This window comes from Pogoniulus pusillus, chromosome 8 (assembly GCF_015220805.1).
Source record: "Pogoniulus pusillus isolate bPogPus1 chromosome 8, bPogPus1.pri, whole genome shotgun sequence".
Taxonomy (NCBI): Eukaryota; Metazoa; Chordata; class Aves; order Piciformes; family Lybiidae; genus Pogoniulus; species Pogoniulus pusillus.
In genome coordinates this window covers 27,451,080-27,473,988 of record NC_087271.1, presented here as the reverse complement: position 1 = coordinate 27,473,988, position 22,909 = coordinate 27,451,080, and the positions used below count along the sequence as shown (strand labels likewise).

The window sequence follows — 22,909 nt, the reverse complement described above, 5'->3', positions numbered from 1 at the left end:
TTGTTTTGATTTGTTTGCTTTCCCAGAAAATGCTCTTCTGTTTGATATTAGAAAGATGTGTGTGAAACTGGTGTTTCTTCTGAAGTGGTACAGCTTGAAAAAGCTTGTGTCAAATGTGACACAAATTTTTAAAATAATAGAATACAGTGTTTTTTTAAAAAGGAATGCACATGGAGGACTCTCAAGTTCTGGTAACAGAATTAAATATGATAAAAGAGTCTTATGACTCAAGTGTAACATTCTGCAGTGTTCTCTTCAGCCAGAGGCAGGCAAGGTCATAGAATCAGTCAGGGTTGGAAGGAACCACAAGGATCATCTAGTTCCAACCCCCCTGCCCTAGATCAAGCTGGCCAGAGTCCCATCCAGCCTGGCTTAAAACACCTCCAAGGATGGGACCTCAGCCAACTCCCTGGGCAACCCATTCCAGGCTTTCACCACTCTCATGGTGAAGAACTTCCTCCTCACATCCAGCCTGAACCTACCCATCTCTAGCTTCCCACAAATTTCCAGGTCCCGCAAATCCATAGCAGAATGAAAATGAAGCAGGAGAGAGTAAATGTATCTGTGTCACATACAGTCTTGTAAATGCTAACTACATAAATAACAGATACTGTATCTGAAGCAATTTTGAGATTTACTGCAGTAGGGATTAGAATGCTACTGCTGTCAGGTATCCACAGTTGCAGTATCTGAACACTAAGAACAGTTTTATCCTTTATGAACATGCAGTGTTGTCACTGAACGTGAATGGAAACTGATTGTTATATGGAACTCAGAATAACAGGAAGAGAACAGATTATTTTTCTTCAATAAGATGATGATTATACTCAAGATGAACAAGCTATTTTTGAGAGTTGAATTGTGGAATGCTGTAGCTACTGCCCATTTTTATAAAATAGTGACATTAGAGAACTACTGAAAACTTTTCTGTTCTTCCCCAACCTAATACTTTATGTTTAATGTTGTGTGTAGGAGGGGTTCTATTGCTTTGCTTTCAGGTCCTTTGTGCTAATGCACCTAGTAGACCTTTTCTTTTTGCTATTCCTTTTCTAACATACAATCATATTAAACATACTTTGAACTATGTATGTGGTTCTTGATTCTTGGGGTTCCTTTAAGCAATCAGATAACCAGTAGCGACTTAACCCATTGATGAAATGGGTTATTCCGCATGTTTAGGATGGAGTTACCTTTAGCTGTTGGTTTACGGTCTCTGTAAATTTGTTTCCTCTACTGCTACAAGTTTTCACACACAAAGTTCAACATTCACTACTTTGTCACTAAGTAACTAATGTCACTAATGTTACTTGTCACTAAGTACCATTTTAGGGGTTCTCAAATGCTACAGTGGTTATTCTAAAGCTCCATCCTGTTCTGTCATCAGTTCTGGATTGTATGTAAGATTTATAGACAATATCTGTAATCAATCAAACTTCATTCCAACACTGAAAAAGTTCCATACTGATTAGCATATGTCCCTTTTCTACAAGGTTTCAGCTTCAACACTCTTGCTGACTTGTTGTGTAGGTACTTCTCCACAACAAATTCAGACTGTTTTTCCTTAAAACTCTGCATTATATTCTACTTTTACTTTTTAGTGGGATTCTCAACCAGACCACATTTTTTTAGCTTTAGACTTCAAGTCTTTATTGCTGTATTCTCCTTCTTAAATGTTTATGTGGTTCCCTGAAGAATGGCTTACACCAAAAAGTGTATTTAGTTTCACTTACTCTTGTTCCAATTCATCAATATCTTCTGAAATGAATGGTGTCCAAAACATTAAATTCCCTTTCCATTGACTTTCTCTGGTATGGAAGATATGGCTGTTCTAGGTGAAAAAGAGTCATTCTAATTTAAGTGTAAAGAAGTAATAGTTTCCAGAGAAACTTCTTGGAGAAATTTAATTATTCACTTAGTAAGCTTTTGTCAGTGTTATTTTCTAGTTTTTAAGCAGTAATCAAGGTGCAGTCATTTTAGTGTATCCTTATTAAAGGTTTCCGTTTTTTAACACAGCACTCTCCAGAGAAAAAAAAATACTGACTAGGTAAAACTTTTTTTTTCCCCACCTTGGTTTCTCTTCTTGTGATGTTTACATGTTCTTTTTGCTGTTTCTAAATTACTCTGCCTCTTCCCAAAAGTGACTAGGCACAGCAGGGTTTCCATCTTTCATGCTGTGTGTAAAATAGATTTGTTCTGGGGGAAAGAAAATTATGAAATAAAATATACAAAACTGAAGAGAGACTGGCATTACCATTTTGGTTGTTATTTAAGCTGATAAAATTAAAGATGTCTCTGCTCACTTCAGGGAGGTTGGACAAAACAACCTTCCTGGGTCCGTGCAAAACCAATGCATTGTGTGATCATATGTGTAAATCTATGTTCCTGAAACCACTTATGTAAATGTTCTTTACTTATGAGTGATGAGGTAATTAAAAATGTTGAGATTAGCCTCCTGCCTGCTTCACTGTTATATTGTGTTTCAGGCTTTTTTCCACTGTTTTGTGTTCTGTCTGAGTTAATTAGCTATGGGACTTTTGTCTGAGTATGTTTGGTTCTGCGAAAAAATTCGTCAGTGTTGCTATCTAACAATGTGTCTTTTGTGTCAGTTAAATAGATCTATGGGAAGTGCAAGGATAGGGGTCACAGGCTGATCACTTGATGTTGGAGCTCTTCGTAGAGTTCAACTCTCTCTGTGTTTGGATCCAGTCTCTGGCATTTTCAAATGGTTTTCCTTGCCTTCTTTTATTATGGCAATTCTCTGCTGTTTGTTGAATTAAGAAATTCCACTGAATAATTGAAATCTAATTTGATTTAGTTATCCTATAATAGAATTTATGATACTTCATATAACATCATTGTAGAAGTGTCTTTCATTATTGAATTTTACTGTAACAAGACATAATTAATCTCTTCTTATCTGACTCAGTTTATATTTTTAATTATGAACTTAATGAGGAATTCATTTTCTGCCCTTACCGGTATCAAACCGTAAGTACGTTGAAAATGAAGACCATTTCCAAGGGCTTATCCAAATGTAGTAACCATATATAAAGAAAAAAAAAGGGGGAAACCTGTCAGCTTGTGTTTTGCATTATGACATCAACTGAATATAAAGAAGGATCCAGTAATCACTACTATAGTGATTTATTGTGCCCCCACAGTATTAGATGATCTTAAATGTGATTCCTGGTATGTTTTTTTCAAGTAACAGCTTTTGGGTGTTGGCAGTGATGCAGAAATTCTGGGGTTAGCTCAAACTATTGTGTGGCTTTGGGATCCATAGATGTATTTTTGTCTTTCCATATCAGCATTGGTTCACTTACATTATAAACAAGGTGGTATACATAGTGTTTCTTGGGTGAAAAATAGTTTTATTGTGAACACTGGAGAGATTTCACTCCTGTTTCATAGATGAAGGTTATTAGGGGCTTGGAGACAGTGAGTTTTGAGTTCTTCACAGCTGATTAAAATTAAATGGCAGAAATAATTTGTTTTACTCTGTATCAAATTATAAAAAGTATTTGACAGAGCATTTCAGAATTCAGTAGTTGTAGTAATATCTTTCACTGCTTGTTTTCTTGTGTCTCTTCAAATAGTTTCTTGGGTAGAAAACCCTAACACAAGACTGTTGTGAATTCATTTGCTTGCACATTGTTAATGTAATACAGTGAATCACTTAACCAAGAAAGATACTTCACATTTGAAATCTAAATTAACATTGCACTTTCTTAATTACTTTACAGCATACTGTTTATGTAGGACACTTGTAAAATGGATAATTGCCTCTTAAAAGAAGCTTACTCTCTAAGTCATGTTACATTCTTCTTATTTTTAGTGAAGTAATTTAAATTGATGCTTTTATCTCTTTCTCAACAGTTTTCAAAGTCTTACTAGTAAAAAGGCATTTGGATTACATCATGAATATCTGCAGTGGCGATTGAGATTGAGTGGCACATTAGCAGTCTGCTGTATGAAATGTCTGAAGTTTGTATTTCTTCTGGTTTTACAATGGTAAGTTTTTTACATTTTGTGCTAAGTAAATAATAACTTTTTTAATTGTGTAAGGTGTTTCTTTAGAATGCAGTATACCAGCAAATCAGTAAAGATGTCTGTCTTCCATATTATTTCTAATGTCTGTTGAGTTCAGCAGTGGTTGTTCACCAAAGTGCGCACTGGAGTTTGTTTTGTTTTACTGGTATCCACTTGCAATGTCAGTTACTCATTCTTAATGTGTGATAGCCTTACTTAGAGCAACCTAGATGAAATGGAATATCTAAAGGACCCTTCTTTTCATGTGTGAGTTCGACCTCAAAATGGAGCACTCTTCAGAAGTTACTGAGCTTGCGTGTAAAAGGGGATAATACACAGCCCAGCTTATCCATGTGGAAAATTGGTATAAACAGTCATTATAGACAGTGCACCTTGAGGTGGGCTTTTTTCTCTTTTCAGTGCAGCTACTGATGTTTTGCCCATTTTCTGTTTGCTCCTAAGAGAAAGTTCTTTGGACATCTCATGCTTTGTCAGGACTTTCAAATGAACAGAATGGAAGTTAGTAAGGTACAAGTTCTTTACCTCTGTCTCCATGTATCTTTCCAGGCATTCCTGTAAGGCGAGTGGGAGTAGCTAACAAGCAGGAAGATCACAGAATGTTAGAGGTTGAAGGGACCTCCATAGATCCTCTAGTCCAACCCCCCTGCCCAGAGCAGGACCATAAACTAGTGCAGGTCACACAGGAACACATCCAGATGGGTCGTGAAAGTCTCCAGAGACTCCACAGCCTCTCTGGGGAGCATATTCCAGTGCTCCGTGACCCTTACAGTACAGAAGTTCCTCCTCATGTTGAAGTGGAGCTTCCTGTGCTGTAGTTTATATCCATTGCCCCTTTTGCTATCACAGGGTGCAGGATTGTGGCAACATAAACGCAACACAGTTTTGAGAACATTTGAAACTTCCATTTTGTAATTTTTTTATTTGTTTGTCACTCAAAATGCTGTGCTCTTAGTTATATCTAGAACTATACTAAGAAATGCATTTAGGATATGTTACTTTCATTAATAAATGCTGCTTGCTTTATCAATAGCTAAACAGACAACATGATAATTACTGTTAAGAGATAGAATTTTGTTTGACAATTAGGAGGTGTACTGGTCTTGTTTCATTCTCTTTTCTGCTCTAGGACCATCTGACACCTAAGTAGTAGATTTGTAAGAATCTTTGCTCCTTTTTTTTTTCCCTCAGTATGAAAAATGCCTATTGATATAGTTTTCTTCCATTTGTCATTTTTAACCTTTCTAGATATATGCAAAAGATTTGATTCCATACTTAAAAATTTACATCTTCCTTTGTTAGTTGAATACGTTTGTGTAATCTGGAATTTGGCTAGATTATGCCATTATATACAAATATGAATCTGCTCATTATCATGTGTATCACAACATGTTTGTGGTGGCATGCAGCTCAAGAAAATGCATTTTTAAAGGTGAAGTTAAGAGAAAGATAAAGTTGAACTGATTTCTATGTCTCCAATGAAGTTGAGCAAATTGAGTACTCCTGCATTTCATTTTGAGATCTGAAATAAAAAACTTCCAAAGGGCATGTTTTAAACTTAGCTATGAGTCTGAATTTACTTAAATGCAATTTAGGTGATGATTCATCTCACCAACTAACTGTAACTATTTTTTACTGGTGTGATTTTTTTTTTTAAATATCTTGTTAAATTAGAATTGCAGTACTGTTATTTGTGAGCAGTGTGGTTTTGTTGTAAACAACTAGTGTGCAATCAAATATGATTTTAATCGTTGCCACCTTAGTATGAGAAATCTTGTAACTGGAAACTGGGATATCAAGAATTTGATTTGATTCCTTTCATTTGACCAGATAGACTTAAATTGCAATACCAATCCATTATGCTGCATGTACAATACGTGAAAATAGTGTATTTGAGTAACTGGAGCCTAACTGAAACATTCCAGCCTGATATAGGGCATAAAATGAACAACATTCACACACAGGTACTAAAACTAGAAAAGCTGCAAATACCATGTAATCCACTTTGTGGCTTTGATGGAAAACTATTTAAATGCCTTAAAGAACTAACATAGGAAGAAGTGGTATTAATGCATTGCATAGGCTTTTTCAGTTTTACGTTAGGTCCTTTTGTGACAATATATTCTTCAGATTTACTATGTCTGTAAGTGTTTTAAAATATTTTTTCTGACTCTTTTGCATGTTTTTTTGTTTCTTTAAAGGTTTCCCAATGAGTGGATCATGATGAACCTACTTTAGGGACTTGCCATAGTATGGCTACTTCTCGATCTACTCGTGTTACAAGATCTACAGTGGGTTTAAATGGTTTAGATGAAAACTTTTGTGGTAGAACTTTAAGAAACCGTAGTATTGCTCATCCAGAGGAAGTTTCACCCCATCCTCAGATACGATCAAGGTCACCAAAGAAGAGACCAGAGTCTGTGCAAACTCAGAAGGGAAGTAACGTTGGAAGAACTACTGATTTGAAACAGCAGAGTGCCCGGGAATCTTGGGTGAGCCCTAGAAAGAGAGGGCTGTCTACTTCAGAAAAAGATAATGTTGATAAACAAACTGTGGAAAATTGTGAAAAAAAACAAGCAGAATCTGTTTCACCAGTTTTGAAAAGAATTAAGCGCTGTCTGCGTTCAGAGGCACCCAACAGTTCAGAAGAAGACTTGCCTACTAAAACAGAGAAGGAACCATTGGAGCATAAAAGCTTGGTGTCGGACAATGATGCAGTCTCCGCAGGGACTAAGCGAGCTTGTCGATGTCTTATATTGGATGATTGTGACAAAAGGGAAGTTAAAAAGGTGAATGTCTGTGCAGAAGGATTTAATAATTCTGCAGTAGTTGACGAGGTCGCAGACTATCAGACTGTCAATGGAGTTGGTGAGAGAGATGCCAATTCTCTTAACTGTGATGACTGTCAGCTTGATGGGAACATTAAGCAAAACAGTGCTGGTTCCTGTGTGCCCAAGGACAAAACAGTAGCAGAAAATGGAAACTCGTTTGCCCATTCTTCATTGCTGCTTAGTGGCAGTAAGGAGGACAGTGTTGTAGACCATTATGTGCCTTGCACAAACTCTCAAGAACAGGTAAAGTTAGAGGACCACAAAATAATAAATGACTGCTTGCCTGAGGAGCATGCTAATCAGGCACATGAGCCAGCTACGGGGTCCTTTTCTGAGATCCAGTCATCTTTGTTAAGGGATTCGGAGGAGGAGGTAGATGTTGTAGGAGATAGTAGTGCCTCTAAGGAGCAGTGTGCTGAAAACACCAATAGCAACCCGAATACTCATGACAGTACATCAATCTCAGGTGAACCTGAACCACATTCTTCAGTGCTTGACTGTGTTTCAGCTCAAATGACATCTATGTCGGAACTTCAAGAACACAGATATACTTTGAGAACTTCACCACGAAGGGCTGCCCCTGCCAGAAGTAGCCCTACCAAAAATAACTCTCCTTGTAGAGAAAACGGACAGGTTGAGGAAAATAATCTTAGTCCCACTGAAAAGAATGTACCTGTAGGTATTAATAATATCAATGGATCTCCAAAAAAGTCTGAAGAAATTAAACAAAATGAAAAAGAGAGAAACTGTAATACAGGAGATCATGGGAGTGATGGACTAAAAAAGCCACTTTCTGAGGCTAGGCTTGTTGCTGGATATGTACCATCTGCCAAAGAGAGTGCCAACATCCACACTGCAGAGGATGATGAGGAAGAGCCTGATGTGTATTACTTTGAATCAGATCATGTGGCATTGAAACACAACAAAGAGTATGTGTAACTATGGTAACCATGAATTCTGCCTTTGTTTCTTACCAAAAATACATAAATTAATACCTACTGAAACTACTTTCACAAAAATAATTATCTGTCACAAATACTTTTGCCTAATGAATCAGATTGAAATAGTTCTCTATAAAGTTCACTTGACCTGTCAGAGCAGGGTCTGGTGCACTTTGACATAGTAGTTGTTTCAGAACTGGTCTAAACAGACTCTTCCTAAAGTGTAACTCTAACATAATAATCCTGTAACAGTCTTTTTTGCTGCCATGAATTCTAATTTTACCTGCACTATGTTTTTTTTCTTAGCTGGATGATAATTAGCATTAAAAATTAAACTACTTTTTATTAGTATACTTAAAGATAAAATCTTCATGTCTATCTGTATATATTGGGTAAGAATAAAAACATTACATCAGTTTTGTAATTGATGTATTCAGATATATGTCTCAGGCTTAAAGTCAAATTTATCTCACAATATAGCTTTAATGCACAGATATGTCAGATAATCTATTATTGCTTTGTAGTGATGTTGTTTAGCTATGAGTAGCTACTACTATAGAATAAATCACCCTCCTATATTAATTTTAAGGACTCGTTTTTCTCATTTTACTATGAGACATGCAGTTTTTAGTTTGAGGAGATTGTTGTTTATGTTGTTTTTAAAGGAATTAAGGGAATTGATGCAAAGTATAAATCAGTTATTTTTTATAGTAGCAGTTTTAATCCTTACTGGGTTCAAGAATGTCATGAGATGACAACTACTTTGTAAGCATACTCCTGAGTATTTCATAGAATATATCATAAACATAGACAATGGATGAAGCATACTGTTGAGGAATAAAAGAAGTTAACTTTTTTAAAAGCATGTATGTCATACAGGTAGAGATTACACAGATTACAATGTGTTTTAATTCATCCTTTATTCAGCCCAAGAGCGCTTGAACTTTCGTGAGTTCAGTGACAATTTTCTTAAATTACCAATTAATGTGGAACAAGCAAACAAAAAATTGGTACTCTTTCCGAGAGTAATTTCTACTGACTGGTAAATTGGTTTGTGTTCTTAGTATAGAACAAAAAATGTATCAGTTTTAAGGAAGACTTTCATGTACAAGTTCAATGCTGCAGCAAGTTCATCTGCAAAATAGCATCTCAATTTGAAACTTCTAATATCAATTTCTGATCAACTGCAGTTCAGTATGGCAGATAGTTGTTTTATGAGACCGTGCTAATTGAACAGTTACCCGACTACATTTATTATGAAACACTTGTTGTATTTGGACTTTTTTTCCCTGGCAGCATTATTATTTTAACATGTTTTATTTTCTAGCTATAAGTACTTACAAATGGAAAAGTTTTATAAGTGGCACAGAATTATAGCGGGGATAAAGATTAAGAAGTAGTTAAGCGTATTTTTGTAATAATATCCTGTTCTACCATTACATAAATTATTCAATAAACACTAAATAATAGAGTTCTTAATTTGCAAGAGATAATGCCTTGAGCGTGTGCTGCATCTGTTTTTCTCTCTCTAGTAACAGAGTTACTCTAGGAGCCCACGTCAAGTGCATTTGTCAAACTCTTTTTTTCTTTCTCTGAACCTAGTTACCTTGCTGTCACCTACAGCACAATCCTAGTGAGAACAGCACCATCAAACACAATGCAATCCTCATTTAAACAATGCATCTGGTAGAGAGCAAAGCTGGATTTCTTTTCGGTTTGTGTCCTTTGCTCCTTGAATTATTTTCTTTCCTGATTTACCTGATACTTGCTTTTCTGTTTCTGCCTGCGCTTTCACCTCCAAGAGTTCTCTGTTGCAACATACTGGTCTGAAAGAGAGAGAGCTTGAGCTTTCCAGTGTAGAGCTGCTTCCCGGCTGGCTGACTTTGTGGTCTGCGTGAATGTGTGTGCTGATAGATTGTCCAGAGAATGTGAAGAGTACAGTTGAATTCTGCTTGTCTTTCTCAATGAAAGTGTGTCTGGTGGGACAAGGAATAAATTACATTATCGTAATTGCCTACTGGGTAGGGATGTGCAAGTATTTCACTTGTACAATAAGCATAATGATGCCACTGAGAAAACAAAACCATAATGACTGGCATATGCTGTGAGAAATGCGAGTATCTCTACTTTTCAGTTTTATCTAATGTAGCTTGAAATATCTCCACTACCAGTCCTAAATATTTGTTCTGGTCTTACATGAAGTTTTGACAGTGTCTTCGTCACAAAATACAAAGCTGACTGGCAGTGTCTTTTAGAAAGGAGATGTACAAGTGTTATGTATTAATGCATGCTTTAGTCTCAGCCATAAGTTCTAATCAAAATAGGTGTTTCCTTGGTACTGGCAGGAACTTACATGCTCTTGTGAGAGAAGGAAGGATCTTACTCTTTGGTTTCCTTTAAATTTTCTTCTTGGTAGGACTAGCCAGATGATGCATAATTTTTCATTATTGCACATCTTTTATTTTGTTTAGTGATGTTGCTTTGTATAACAGCCTTTGAAAGCTTGATGCTTCTGAAGCCAAGGACTAACTGTGTTTGTCCTTGATTTATTACCATAGTGACAACTAATAGAAATATACATTTTACTAATTGTCTTCCTTATTTCTAACTTTTCTTCACCTTCTTTTAGCCAAAAATAGATTGAGTGAATAATTATTTGCATTGCTGTTAGAATGTGTAGCTGCTCATGACTGCACATCACATTCTTGTAATCCTGTTATAGTGTTCAGATATTACTCTAACAGTATAGTTGAGGGAATGTGTTGATTTGCACCTACTACAAGAACATAGACCTGAATAGCTGGGGCAATTCTTCCTTGGGTTTTAGTGAAAACCTGTGTAAGCTAGTGCAGAGGGAGTTGAAGGAGTTCAGTAATCAGTGCTGTAAGCTTTCTCCACTTTTTTTCTTCAGAGGATTTCTGTAAGGTTCAGTCAGGTTTGTGGTAACATAGGTTGCTGCTATTTTCTCTCTAGAAGAAACCCCCTTCTGAATGGTTGTTTTCCCCAGCATCCTTTCAGAGAAGAAAAAGTGGAGATACTGGAGAAGTCTGTCTGATATTTTCTCTCAGTACAGGAACTGGGACCATTCTCTTCAGAGCTTATGAGAAAAGAGTTGTTGAGGATATGTTGTCCAGTCTTTGTGCTCCTTGTGAGGAAAATAATTTTACTGCCACTTACTACCTTGAAAATAGAGAAACAACAGGGACCTAGATTGTTCTTACTAGATGTGACTGTTCCACAGAAAAATACTTTAGAAAGTACTGTTAAAGGAAGATCAAAAGGCTATATTAAAATGTGTTGACTGGAGGAGGACTGATGGAGGATGTTTTAACCTTTCACGTTGACAAGACTGGAACAAGTTAGATGTTTGTTTAGAGATACAGACACCTAATTGCTACTAAAGATTTTGGAAACTTGATGGAAATGTGGATATAAGTGCTTCTGTACAGCTAATATTAACTGCTACTGAATGTGGTGGACAGCTCTTGACAAAAATAAAGCCTGTAGAAATGTATGAGTGGGTGTTCTGGTTTTGGGTCAGAGTTAAGGATTTAACTTAAGATTTAAGAAAGAAAAGGGCATCACAAGTTCATAACTGCTCAGATGTTTGAAATGTAAAGTCTGAAGCTGTGAATGTTGGAAGGAAGGTGAAAACAGAGTAGAAAATGTTTTTTAGGTTTAGGTAGAAGGCTGCAGTAGGGTTTCCTGTTTTGATTTAGATTTTGCTGTGGCGGTGTTGTTTGTTGTGCTTTTTGGGGTTTAAGTGTCCTTTTTTAAAAAGTAGACTGACATTGGCATTCAGAAATAGTGTGCTACTTAAGGTATACTCTATTTTTTTTTGTGCATAACATGGAGGTGTAGTTTATTTACCCTGAAAATCTTCTAAATGGTCTGAAGTACAAATAATTAAATACAGTAAATTACAGTACATGTAAAATTGTTAAGCTTGAGTGGAAGAAGGTTTCATAATGAGTTGCAGAATTGATCAAAGTAGATTAACTTGGTCATAATATCTAAGCATTATCTAAGTAAAAAACTATCATGTGCTGCTTTCTCTAGGCAAAAGTGCTCGTATAAGTCCTGCCAGGAGTTGATGTACGCTCCTATTGATTATGCCCTTAAACTCTTTTGTGTCTGAGGGAAGATCAAAGAAGGACCACTCTCCATCAGTTTCTTTGGCTTCCTCATTGCTGTGATGTGTGTTCTACAAGTCTAGCACTGAATCCCATCACTCTTCCCTGGTGCAGTAACAGATTTTTTAAAATAACTTGCAAAAAACTCTTACAGTGTCAAAATTACTGAATTATGACACCAGCAAAGATTTCAGGCCAAGATTAAAAGCTGGGAACATTGATATTTCTGAACTGAAACAAGCTAAAATGAAACACGAACAACAACAACAAAAAAAAAAAAACCACCAAAACAAAATCCAAACAAAAAAACAAACCAAGCAAAAATCCCATGCAAAACTCACAGTTCTTAGAATTGAGAGGATTGTGTTTGATCTGTCTTAAAGATTTCTCCAGACAGCCAGTATCTTAATACAGTTGTCTTGGGTTAACTTGGAAATGCTGAATGCAACGTCTGTTTCCCTTTTCCTACAATAATTTCCAGTCTTAGAATATAACATACTTAATATCCAATACTTTCTTTTCGTAGCATCTAATAACTTTTTTTGATTGGTTGGTTGTTTTTTTTTTCTTATGAATCACAATTAGTAGATCAAAATCCAGAGTGATAAAAGTGATAAATGACTTTGGGTTTTAAATCTGTACTTTGCTGGAGCGCCAGCAGATGGCAATAAAACAAAGACTTGTTCAAATTGTGATTGCTGATAAGGACCAATTTTGTGTCACAGCTCTTGTTTAAAGTTGATGTTTCTCTACGTAGGTTTTAGCCATGTTTTGTTACAAGAAGTGTATACTTAAAACAGGTCCTTTATGCATAGGAAATAATCAGTGTCTGTAATATAAAATTGAAGTTGTGGTGCACTTTTTTACCTTCTGATCTCCAAAACTGATTTTACTATACTTTCTATCATTGTGAACTATAGTTCTGAAGAACTATAGAAGTACAGTTTAATCTTAATATTGGAAAGTGATGACCGCCAGCTCTAGGGCATTTTATCAGTCGAGAGGATGTTACTTATGTGTATTTTGATAACATAATTAAAAATCTTTTCAAGGTACTAAAATGTTTTAGGGCAAATGTAGTTGACAAAGTAACTTTTTTTTTTCCAGGTAATTTTTTGTGAAGCATCCAGACATTTCAGGGGGCTCTGTGTGCTGATTTTCTTAGATAAATTAGAATTATTTTCTGCTACAGTTTTCCCTTGTTGATGAGTGTCACCTTTGTCACCTGCTAGCTTTATATATTGTCATACTAAAAAAATACTGAACAGAGTTCCATTTGTGAACTGGCAATAAGTATTTAAATAAGGGGAAATATTGTGATAACACTGCAAGGGTTTTACATCACTATATGGTTCATGCTAAAAGCAAGTAATAAACTTTTACCTGTGTGCCTGTAAGATTGTCTGAACACTGTGTCAAAGTTGCAAGGTATATACAAGTAAATGTGAGAATGCTCATTGTATCATTACTTAGAAGGTGATTATCTAAGATTTTTTCACCTTGAAAAAGATAAGGACTAAAGGCAAGGATCTTCTTCTGTGTGTTTTAGTTTGAGGTGAGACTAAAAGTAATACTGCTGTTTCGAAGTCTATCTTAAAAAAGTGAGAAAATGCATTGTAATTAGGTTGAAATAATATATAAGGAGAGTCCAAAAAAGTAGTGTTTGAGATACCTCTTGCTAATTACAAGTTTGTGTGTAAGTTTACTCTGACTAAAGATAGTTTAAGATGAGAATTCTTTTTTAAGGATAGGATCAGTGGCAGGAAATCTTCTCACATGTTCTTAAATGCTTGAGCATTGCAACTTTGTAGGGAGCTGGCTTTTAGAGGAGGCTTGGCATTTTTATGGGGTTTGGTGAGTGTTACCAACAGCTACTTTTCTGTTCGCCCCTTGCATTGTTCCAATGGGGCAAGAGTTTTGCAAACATGTATTGTTTGGTTACAGATATTGTAGGCAAGTCATTGACTCTCAAATGTATCTGCTATCTAGTGAAAATTGTGTATGAATCTGGGATGGCAGATTTTCATTAATTTTCATTCAACTTCTGTATTAGAGGAGTCTGTTTTTGCAAAGTATTTATTTATTGCTTTGCTGTTAGTTTTCATAAATGATTCTCATGTTCTGCTCTAAGGTGAGGCACCTGTGAAATGTTTAGATATAGTGTTTAAGCCATCCATGTCCATCCCATGAGTGCTTGAACAGAATGTGATAATTGTGGAGTAGAGTCATTTGTGCCAGGGGGTAGATGTGACCTGGTTTTGAAGTGGAAGAGAAATCAGGCATTTTGTTTGTGTTTTGCTTATTTTGGTAAACAAAAGCCTGTTGGTCATAGCTCTTGAAAATGTCAATAGATTGTCCCTGCTACTGTATTCTTTTAGCTAGTATAGAAACTGCAGTTAAAGGAAATCACTAAGAGTTTAAATTGTGAGTTTTTAAAATGGGTTTATATAAATTAATCTACTTAAAATGTGTAATTTAGTAAAAATATTTATGAAATGTCTCAGATAAGCTATGAAACCTAGTAGATACTAGTAGATAATCATGGCTAGTATTTAGATGGAGTGGGTGTCACCTTTAAAGACAATCTTAGTGAGATATTTTTCTTTGTAGTTATCAGAGACTGTTACAGACGATTGCTGTACTTGAGGCTCAACGTACTCAAGCAGTTCAAGACCTTGAAAGTTTAGGCAGACACCAGAGAGAAGCACTGAAAGATCCTATTGGATTTGTGGAAAGACTCCAGAAGAAGGTATTTCAATGGACTTTACTTGAGTCTTACATGGATTCATTTTTTAAAGAATAACTAGTAATTCATCACCCATAAAAAATCAGAGAATTCTCTACGCACTTGTGTAAACACTTGAGTTTAAAATCCTTTGTCTACTGAGTAAAAATGGCCCTTTGTTATTAGGACATAGGTCTTCAGTGATTTTGTTAGATATACCTTTTTTTCCCCTTGGTATGTAGAAATGTAATTTTTAAATTTCTAATTGTAATTTAATTATTTTAAGACAACTTGTAGTGTAAAAGTGACTGGAAGTAATTCAGAGTGAGGCATCAAATCAAGAATTCAGAACTTCCCTCATTAGAGAATGTAAATGTTCTGCTATGAGTGAATTTGGTAGTGTACTTTTTAAACAGGGGGAAATGTACTTCATAGTCTGAACCAAAAATGAGTGCTAGAAAACATACCTGAGTTCTGGATAACAGAATGTTGTCTGATGGAGAGCTGACCTTCAGTCTAGCAACATGTCGTAGTTCAGTGAAGAATGAAGTAGGAATTTTATGGTGCTTTTTGACTAGTTCAGTAGGGCTTAGGTTTAGAGAGAGGTTGGTATTAGCTCCATTAGTTTTGGTAGTAGTCTTACCATTACATTTTTAGTTAATTATGAGTTAATAACATTCCTGATGTTGCAGTTGCTAATCATTTTGTGGGAAAACACTAGCAATAGCTGAAAGTATCTGCTGTATTCTTGTCTCCAAACCAAAGGAATGGTACTCTTAAAGTTGACTTTTAAATAAAACGATGAGCTTTGCTACAGTTGTGTTCTAGGCAGAAGACAGCAAAATCAGTGTAAAATACTTTTGGAGGGGACAAATCTAGATTTATCAAATTACAGCACTCTGAAACAAAAGACGGGCAGTAACAGGATTTTGAAGTCAGAAACACCTGGCTTTGACTGTGAAATGCATGCTACACAAGTTTTAAGCTCAGCAAACCATTATTGACCATGCTGCTGTGTATTTTATATGCACCATTGTGTATTATGCTTGAAATATACATTCTTCTTAAAACCACTGTATTGCACGGCACTTTAAACATTCTGGTTTTGAATACTGCTGTCAGCTAAGAAGCAGTATGAGGTTTTCGTAACTTCTCAGGAGTTGTAATTTTTTTGTTTGAATGTACAACAATTCTGTTAAATAGTGCTTTTCATTTTTCATTCTTGGTTTTTTGTTTTTCAGGTTGATATGGGTCTTCCATATCCTCAGAGGGTTGTTCAGCTCCCTGAGATTGCCTGGGACCAATACACCAGTAGCCTTGGAAACTTTGAGAGAGAATTCAAAAACCGAAAACGTAACAGTAGGAGAGTGAAGCTAATTTTTGACAAAGGTAAAAGGGAAGTGGGCAAATGTGACCAAAAAAAAAATGACCAGTGTGGAGGTTTAATGATTCCTTTTTTGTGTTGCTTACAGTAGGTATACCTGCAAGACCAAAAAGTCCTTTGGATCCCAAGAAGGATGGAGAGTCTATTTCATTCTCTGTCTTGCCTTTAAGTGATGGTCCAGAAGGTTCCACAAACAGTCGACCACAGGTAGTTACTATAAAAAGGAAGATACAATTTTTGATATGGGTATGTGGATAATCTTAACTGTTTCTTTTAATACTGATGCTGGTAATGACATGTCATTCCTGTACTCACTCTGAAGACTTATTTTTGGATTAAAAAAATCTTATTTATATTTTTCATACATTTATTTGAGCCTGTTTTTACTTAGGTAAGAAATGGGTTAAAACCAAATTATCCTAACCGTACTTTTCCTAAACACATACTCCTTTTTACATACTGTTTTTGAGCAGATGATAAGAGGGCGACTTTGTGATGAGACCAAACCTGAAACTTTTAACCAGCTGTGGACTGTAGAGGAACAGGTAATGGAAAACTCCTTCATTTTGAAGCTATGGTAACATACATGAGAACGAAAGTAAATTCTGTAATAATATTCAAGCACTTAGAAGTTCAGAGTCACATGTAGGTAGATACTGACAATTCATACCTCTACTAGAAAGGATGTATTTTTTTCCCTGTTGATTTAGAAAAAACTTGAGCAATTGCTTTTGAAGTACCCACCAGAGGAAGTAGAGTCCCGACGGTGGCAGAAGATAGCTGATGAACTAGGAAACAGAACAGCAAAGCAGGTAACAAGTAAAACACTTTGAGAAGCTTTTTTAGGAAGTACTGATAAGAGATTGTGTCCAGATTTCTCTTCAATTCTTGAGTAACCTATTTCTAATTTCAAGAGTTTAAATATGAAAAAAAAAGTCTATTTTCTGCAATATTCATAATGAAAGCAATCGAATTAATCTTGTTAGGAAAAAAATTTGCCTTGACCATTGTTTGAGAGCTTCTGCTGTGGTAGTGGTGATGTCAGTCACTGCATCCTAGCAGTTGCTACAAATTCACAGAAGTATTACTTGTAGCCATCTAAAAATTTGTTTGAAATAGCAGTATATAAAATCTAATATCTTCTCAGTAATCACTTTTTCTTAAAAATGCAGGATGTGTATTTCACTAATAACAATGACTCTATCTGAAATACAGAATTTTTGAAGTGCCCCAAAGCCTGTGACAAAGCTGACAGATTTAGTTGTTCATTAGATTTTGACAGACTTAATTTAATTCTATACAGTAAGTACAGTGACACCAACTGTTCTCAGATTGAGTTACATGGGAGTGCTGGGTTTCCTGCACCTTAATACTGGTGAATGGGCTGATATGGATACTCACAAACAGAAAAATTAGTTCTGTACAGGATCCACAAAAGGGCACAGATCTATTTCTGCATTTATCTTTTTAGGATTTTTCCCTTAAAATAACATAATTTCTCAACTTTGACCAGAAGTAAAAAATGCTGATGTTCTGAGTTACAGTATTTTCATTTCTTCTATCAGTTGTGTGTAGAAGTATACTTCAGTATATAAGACTATCTCAAAAGAAATAAAAGTTTGTGCTTACTTATTTCATGAATGAAATGTGGAAATACTTTCTGTATGCTAGTTCTTAATTTATGGGTCATTGTTAAGAAAGATTAAGTTTAGCTTCAGCATGTAATAAACTGCTGAAATTCTTTCCTTTCTCTTAACACTTTTTGCTAGATTTCCCATGTACTACTTCACAATAGATTTTTTTTTTCTCTGAAAGCCTTTGGTGTCTAAAATTTACAAATACAGCACTGAAAGATAGATAATGCTTCAAGTAGTTGTCACAAAGTAGAAAAATGAGAACTTCTTGTTCTTACATTCTGAACCAATTTAGCAATGCTGGCAAAATGTCGAAGTCAAGACCCATTACATTATGTTTAACATTTAATTGTGGCATGTTGTTTTTTCTAGGTTGCCAGCAGAGTGCAAAAATATTTTATTAAGTTAACTAAAGCTGGTATTCCAGTTCCAGGAAGAACTCCAAACTTATATTTATATTCCAAAAAGGTGAGACAGTATTGCAACAAAAATTCTGTATTTCTGTTTGCATTTACATGGAAAATCATTAATATTTTCAGTAGTGCTTTTCTTACTAAATACTTCCTCCTTGCATGTGTTTCTTAATAGTCTTTCTCTTTGTCATTAGCTGAGTGAGCTGCTGTTACTCTAGTTTCACATTGATGTTTATTAATTATATCTCTATCAGGATAATCTCTGGGACATCAAGTGTCGGAAAAGAGGATGTAGCAGTCATATTACAGGCTGAACAAACAGGGTTGAACCATTGGTCTTTGGATACTTTCTCATTTGGAAGTTTACCATAATTGATCTAGAAGAGGATAATGATAACCCTGTGCTTTATTAAAGATAAGGAGCCCTACAATTCATATTGCACAACCATCTTCTAATCAACAAATCCATAGACAATTATGTATAACTAAGCACAAAACCATCACAAGCATAGGCTGAAGATTGGAATGTCATGTTTTATTTTGGTCTTTGGCATACATGACCATTCCAATGCAATGCTTTTTTCTGATCTTGGAATGAATTAGAAAAGAATATGGTCCTTAGAAAGCTTAATTTGCAAAAGAAAAACAAACAATCCACACTTCTGTGCAGACCAAGCAAATACTTTGATTTAAAAAATGTGGTACTCTTAGGTCCTAATGAGGACCCCAGACATTTGAAGAGAGCGATCTCAGGGTTTGTGGAGAAATTTGTTTGCTGTGTTTGGTTTGGTTTTGTTACCCCTGTGTTTGCAAAAGTTCTTTAAAACGTGTTACAGTGGATTTTTGTATCCAGGTGTCCATGATGTTTGCTGATTAAGAACAGAGTAAGCCTTACATTAATTCTAAAAAAAATCAAATGTACAGTTAGTCCCCTGAAAGCTTGGGAACAGAAGGTACTGCCAGAGGGGCCTGATAGGAAGATCTACCACATCTCATTTGTAATGATTTGAAATCATTACAAATGATTTCAAATCACACCCCTGACTGTCTCCTAGTATTCTGTGAAGTTACTGCAAACAATAAATGGTCATATCAGAGGCCTTCCAGTTTGCCATCCGTCATGGTAATGACATTTTACTTCTACCAGGAATTTAATCTGGTATTCTGCTCTATAAAACAGAGGCAGACATGATTCTGTCTGCTACTCTCTATACTGGAAAAGCACTTTCTGGCAGAAGAACCAAAAAGCAGCTGGAAACATTTGTGCTTTAAATACTGTGGTGAAATTCATCTGTCAGAACTCTAAATTACTCACACAGTTGACCATACCAAGGGGCTCATTTCAAAAAGAGTTGAAAATTTAGTTCTGGAAATTGTCATCCTTTGAGTTCTTTATGTCACTGTACTATTTTAAGTTTATTCAGATGTCTTTTCTTCTTTCCTCTTAGTTTTGTTTGGAAAACTGCTGTGAATGATAACAAGAAGTGTTTTTATAAAGGTATTAATGACAAAAAGAGGAGCAGGGAAGAGTGATTGGCCATTGGAATAGGCTGCTTGGGGACGTAGTGGAGTCACCATCCCTGGAGGTGTTTAAAAGGAGTCTGGATGAGGCACTTAGTGCCATGGTTTAATTAATTAAAAGGGTTAGGTCATAGGTTGGACTCCTAAAGGTCTTTTCCAACCTGGTTAGTTCTGTGATTCTGTGAAAGACTGTTAGTGCAGAACATGTGCAGTGCTGCCAGACAGCAGATCACAGTATTTGATAAATAGTGGATACCTAATCAGTACATGTGTGATATTTTAATCCTATATTTCACTAATTCAAACAGCCATGCAGAAGTTCTTTAACCCTATTGCTCTGCATACAAATACAGTCTAAACAAGAGGGAAACATTTTTAAATATAGAATTCTTAGCATTTTCATACTACAGTGATAATACTACCATCCTGCAGATTTTTCCTAAGCTTATATGTCTCTTTTCACAGTATGATTCATATCCTTATTACCAAGTCATGAGAGTAAGGTCGTTGTGCCCTGATTTGTATTAAAGCATCATTTTCATTTTATGTTTATATCCCACAGCAGACAAAAAAAATCAAACAAACAGCATATGTGAGATAATTGAGCTCTTGGTCTGCTAACAGAGCTGTCTACCTAGAGCACAGATTGACAGCACTGTACCAGACTGTAGTTACTGCCAGGTCTCTGTTGGAGATAACATAATGTTGCAGAAAGGAAATGCAAGGGATATTGGAAACCTGGGTCATGCTTATGCTGTGCTCATCCTCACTTTGATACTGTGTGGATGTAACACTGTAAACTGCAATATCAGCTAGGTTTTATTGCCTGTAATAGAAGTATGAAAACTGGATGCTAATACTCAAAGCACATACCTGTGTGAGAATAAAAAATGTAAATATACTTCATGTGAATAATTGTGTCAGAGGGATACTTCACAAGATGGTACTTGCATTTCTTCATGGGCATTGCTCTGGATGCTTTTGTTTTTGCAATGGCTACTGGGGAGGTGAGAAGCCTATTCAATTCTTGACTGTCTTACTGACATTACTGTGTGTTTCTCCTCATGACATAATGTCTCTTATCATAAGAGATACAGAAAATTAAACAGGATGAATCAGGTTATTTTCCTGTGTAAACATTATCTACTACCAGTAAAAGTAAAACTACATCAGAGATTTAGAACTCCAAAATTCAGTTCTTCAATGGCTTATAATCTTTAATGGCAATATAATGTCATTAGTGCACCTGCTTTTAAGTTTAATCCAGAAGGTACATTTTACACAGGAAAAAATATTTTTATAACTGCTTCTAAGTAGTGTTTTAGTTCATTCTTCACCAGAAGTAGAATCTTGTTAAAACACTGAAATCCTCAGTTAAATTCCTAAATCATAGCTGTGCTGCTATTTAAGTGTAGATACAGTTTTCCTTTCTTGATTTTCAGATCTAGTCTTGAACACAGATCTTTTTTCTATGAACAGAACATTTAAATCACTGCCAGCTCAAGATGAAGTACTGTCTAACCTCATAAATGGAAGTAATTGGGGGAAGTTTTAAACCCTAAGGAAAAAAAAAACCTGGATAAACACAAGAAGTCAGTGATCACAAGGCAGGAGGTGTAACAATTCAGCATAACGGGTACATTAGCGTTAGAACAAAACGTTTTTGCTTTGCACACTGTAGTTCTGCAGATACCACCTCCCAGTCATTACTGCAGACTTTATCACTTCCCTTCAGTGGATGGAGCTAGCCTCAATTCCTTGTTATACTTCTGTGTGCATAGCTATGTTCCATCTAAGATCATCTGTATGATCTTTGCCTTTACTTTTTAAACTGTGCACAACTGTCATGATGCATCCTTTTGAGGTTGAATCCCTCTGTAGACATAAAACAGTTGTATTACAGTATTATGGATTTATAACTGATACAGAATCATAGAATGGTTTGGGTTGGAAAGGACCTTAAAAGTCATCTAGTCCCAGCCCCTTCTGCCTTGTGCAGGGACACCTTCAATGAAATAAAAGCCCCATCCAACCTGCTGATGAACATTTCCAGGGAGGAAGCATTCACAACTTCTCTGGGCAATCTGTTCCAGTGTTTCACTACCTACACAGCAAAGAATTTCTTCCTAATATTTAATGAAAATCTACCCTCTTTCAGTTTAGGGACTCCTTGTCCTATTGCTACACTTCCTGATAGAGTCCTCTCCTCATCTTTCCTGTAGTCTGGCAGGCTACAGGGTAAAGTCTCTGGATCCTTCTTTGGGCTAAACAACCTCAAGTCTCTCAACCTGCCCTCACAGGGGCAGAACCTAGTATTCAGGTGAAATTTCACCCGAGTGAAGTAGAAGGGGAGAATTCACTTTTCTCTGCTGGCCACTTCTTTTAATAAGCCCAGGATATAGTTGACCTTGTGGTCTGCAGGTGCACGTTGCTGGCTCATGTCCAGCTTTTCATCTGTCAGTACCCCCAAGTCCTTCTCTGCAGGGCTGCTCTCAATCATCCCTCAAGACTTATTGGTACTGAAGATTGCCTAGACCAAGATGCAGGACCTTGTGCTTGGCCGTGTTGAACCTTACAAAGTTCACCGATGCCCACTTGTCAAGCTTGTACAGGTCCCTCTGGATGGAATCCCTTCCCTCCAGCATTTTTCCTGCAGCACATAGCTTGGTGTTGTCAACTCACTTGCTGGAGGGTGCACTCAAATGACTGTCCATGACACTGACAAAGGTCTAGAAATCTCTAAGATAAGTCTTGCATAGAACAGAAGTATTTATGATTGCAAAAATTCCTCATGCTTTATGTGTGTGACTGAAGCTACTCAGTGCAAGACAGTTCTTTCTTTTATGATTATTAATTTCAGAACTCCACTTTTCATGCTTCTGGGTTTTGATTCACACTGTTTTATTTAAATAGAGAAATGTAAAAGATGACATTTAAGATGTCAAAGTGCCTTTCTTGAAAGTAGCTAAGTAAAAAGTTGACTCAGTTTCATTCACCTTGAATTTTTATATATATATATAAATATTCTTCCATGGGGAATAAGTAATAGAGGCTGAGTGCCTTTAAGTAATCTATTTTAAAACTGCCATGCATTCTACACCTTCAGACCATATTACACTTGAAAGGTTTTAGATATACACTAATGGAGTAATTCATCTCATCTAACATTTTTTAGATTCCTTTTCCAGTCTGTGGCAATGAAAAGAAACCTTCAGAGAGCAACTCTTTCTATTATCATCCTTTTTTATGGTGAAATGCATTTTCTCTCTCTGGACTAGGA

The 22,909-nt window shown here is 36.0% G+C and overlaps 1 protein-coding gene across 4 annotated transcripts in view; it reads left to right on the top strand.

The window, feature by feature from the left end:
• The window catches only part of ZZZ3 (zinc finger ZZ-type containing 3), a 55,370-nt gene that overhangs the window by 21,729 nt on the left and 10,732 nt on the right, over positions 1–22,909 (top strand). For 3 of the 4 annotated variants that reach the window (XM_064147808.1, XM_064147810.1, XM_064147811.1), the window contains exons 2-9: positions 3,877–4,011; positions 6,249–7,807; positions 14,563–14,701; positions 15,919–16,066; positions 16,150–16,268; positions 16,535–16,606; positions 16,772–16,873; positions 18,068–18,163. In XM_064147808.1, the coding sequence (XP_064003878.1) occupies positions 6,300–7,807; positions 14,563–14,701; positions 15,919–16,066; positions 16,150–16,268; positions 16,535–16,606; positions 16,772–16,873; positions 18,068–18,163 (2,184 nt within the window). In that variant the 5' untranslated portion in view covers positions 3,877–4,011; positions 6,249–6,299. The remainder of the gene's footprint in view (positions 1–3,876; positions 4,012–6,248; positions 7,808–14,562; positions 14,702–15,918; positions 16,067–16,149; positions 16,269–16,534; positions 16,607–16,771; positions 16,874–18,067; positions 18,164–22,909) is intronic. The other variant, XM_064147812.1, reaches the window with a different exon arrangement.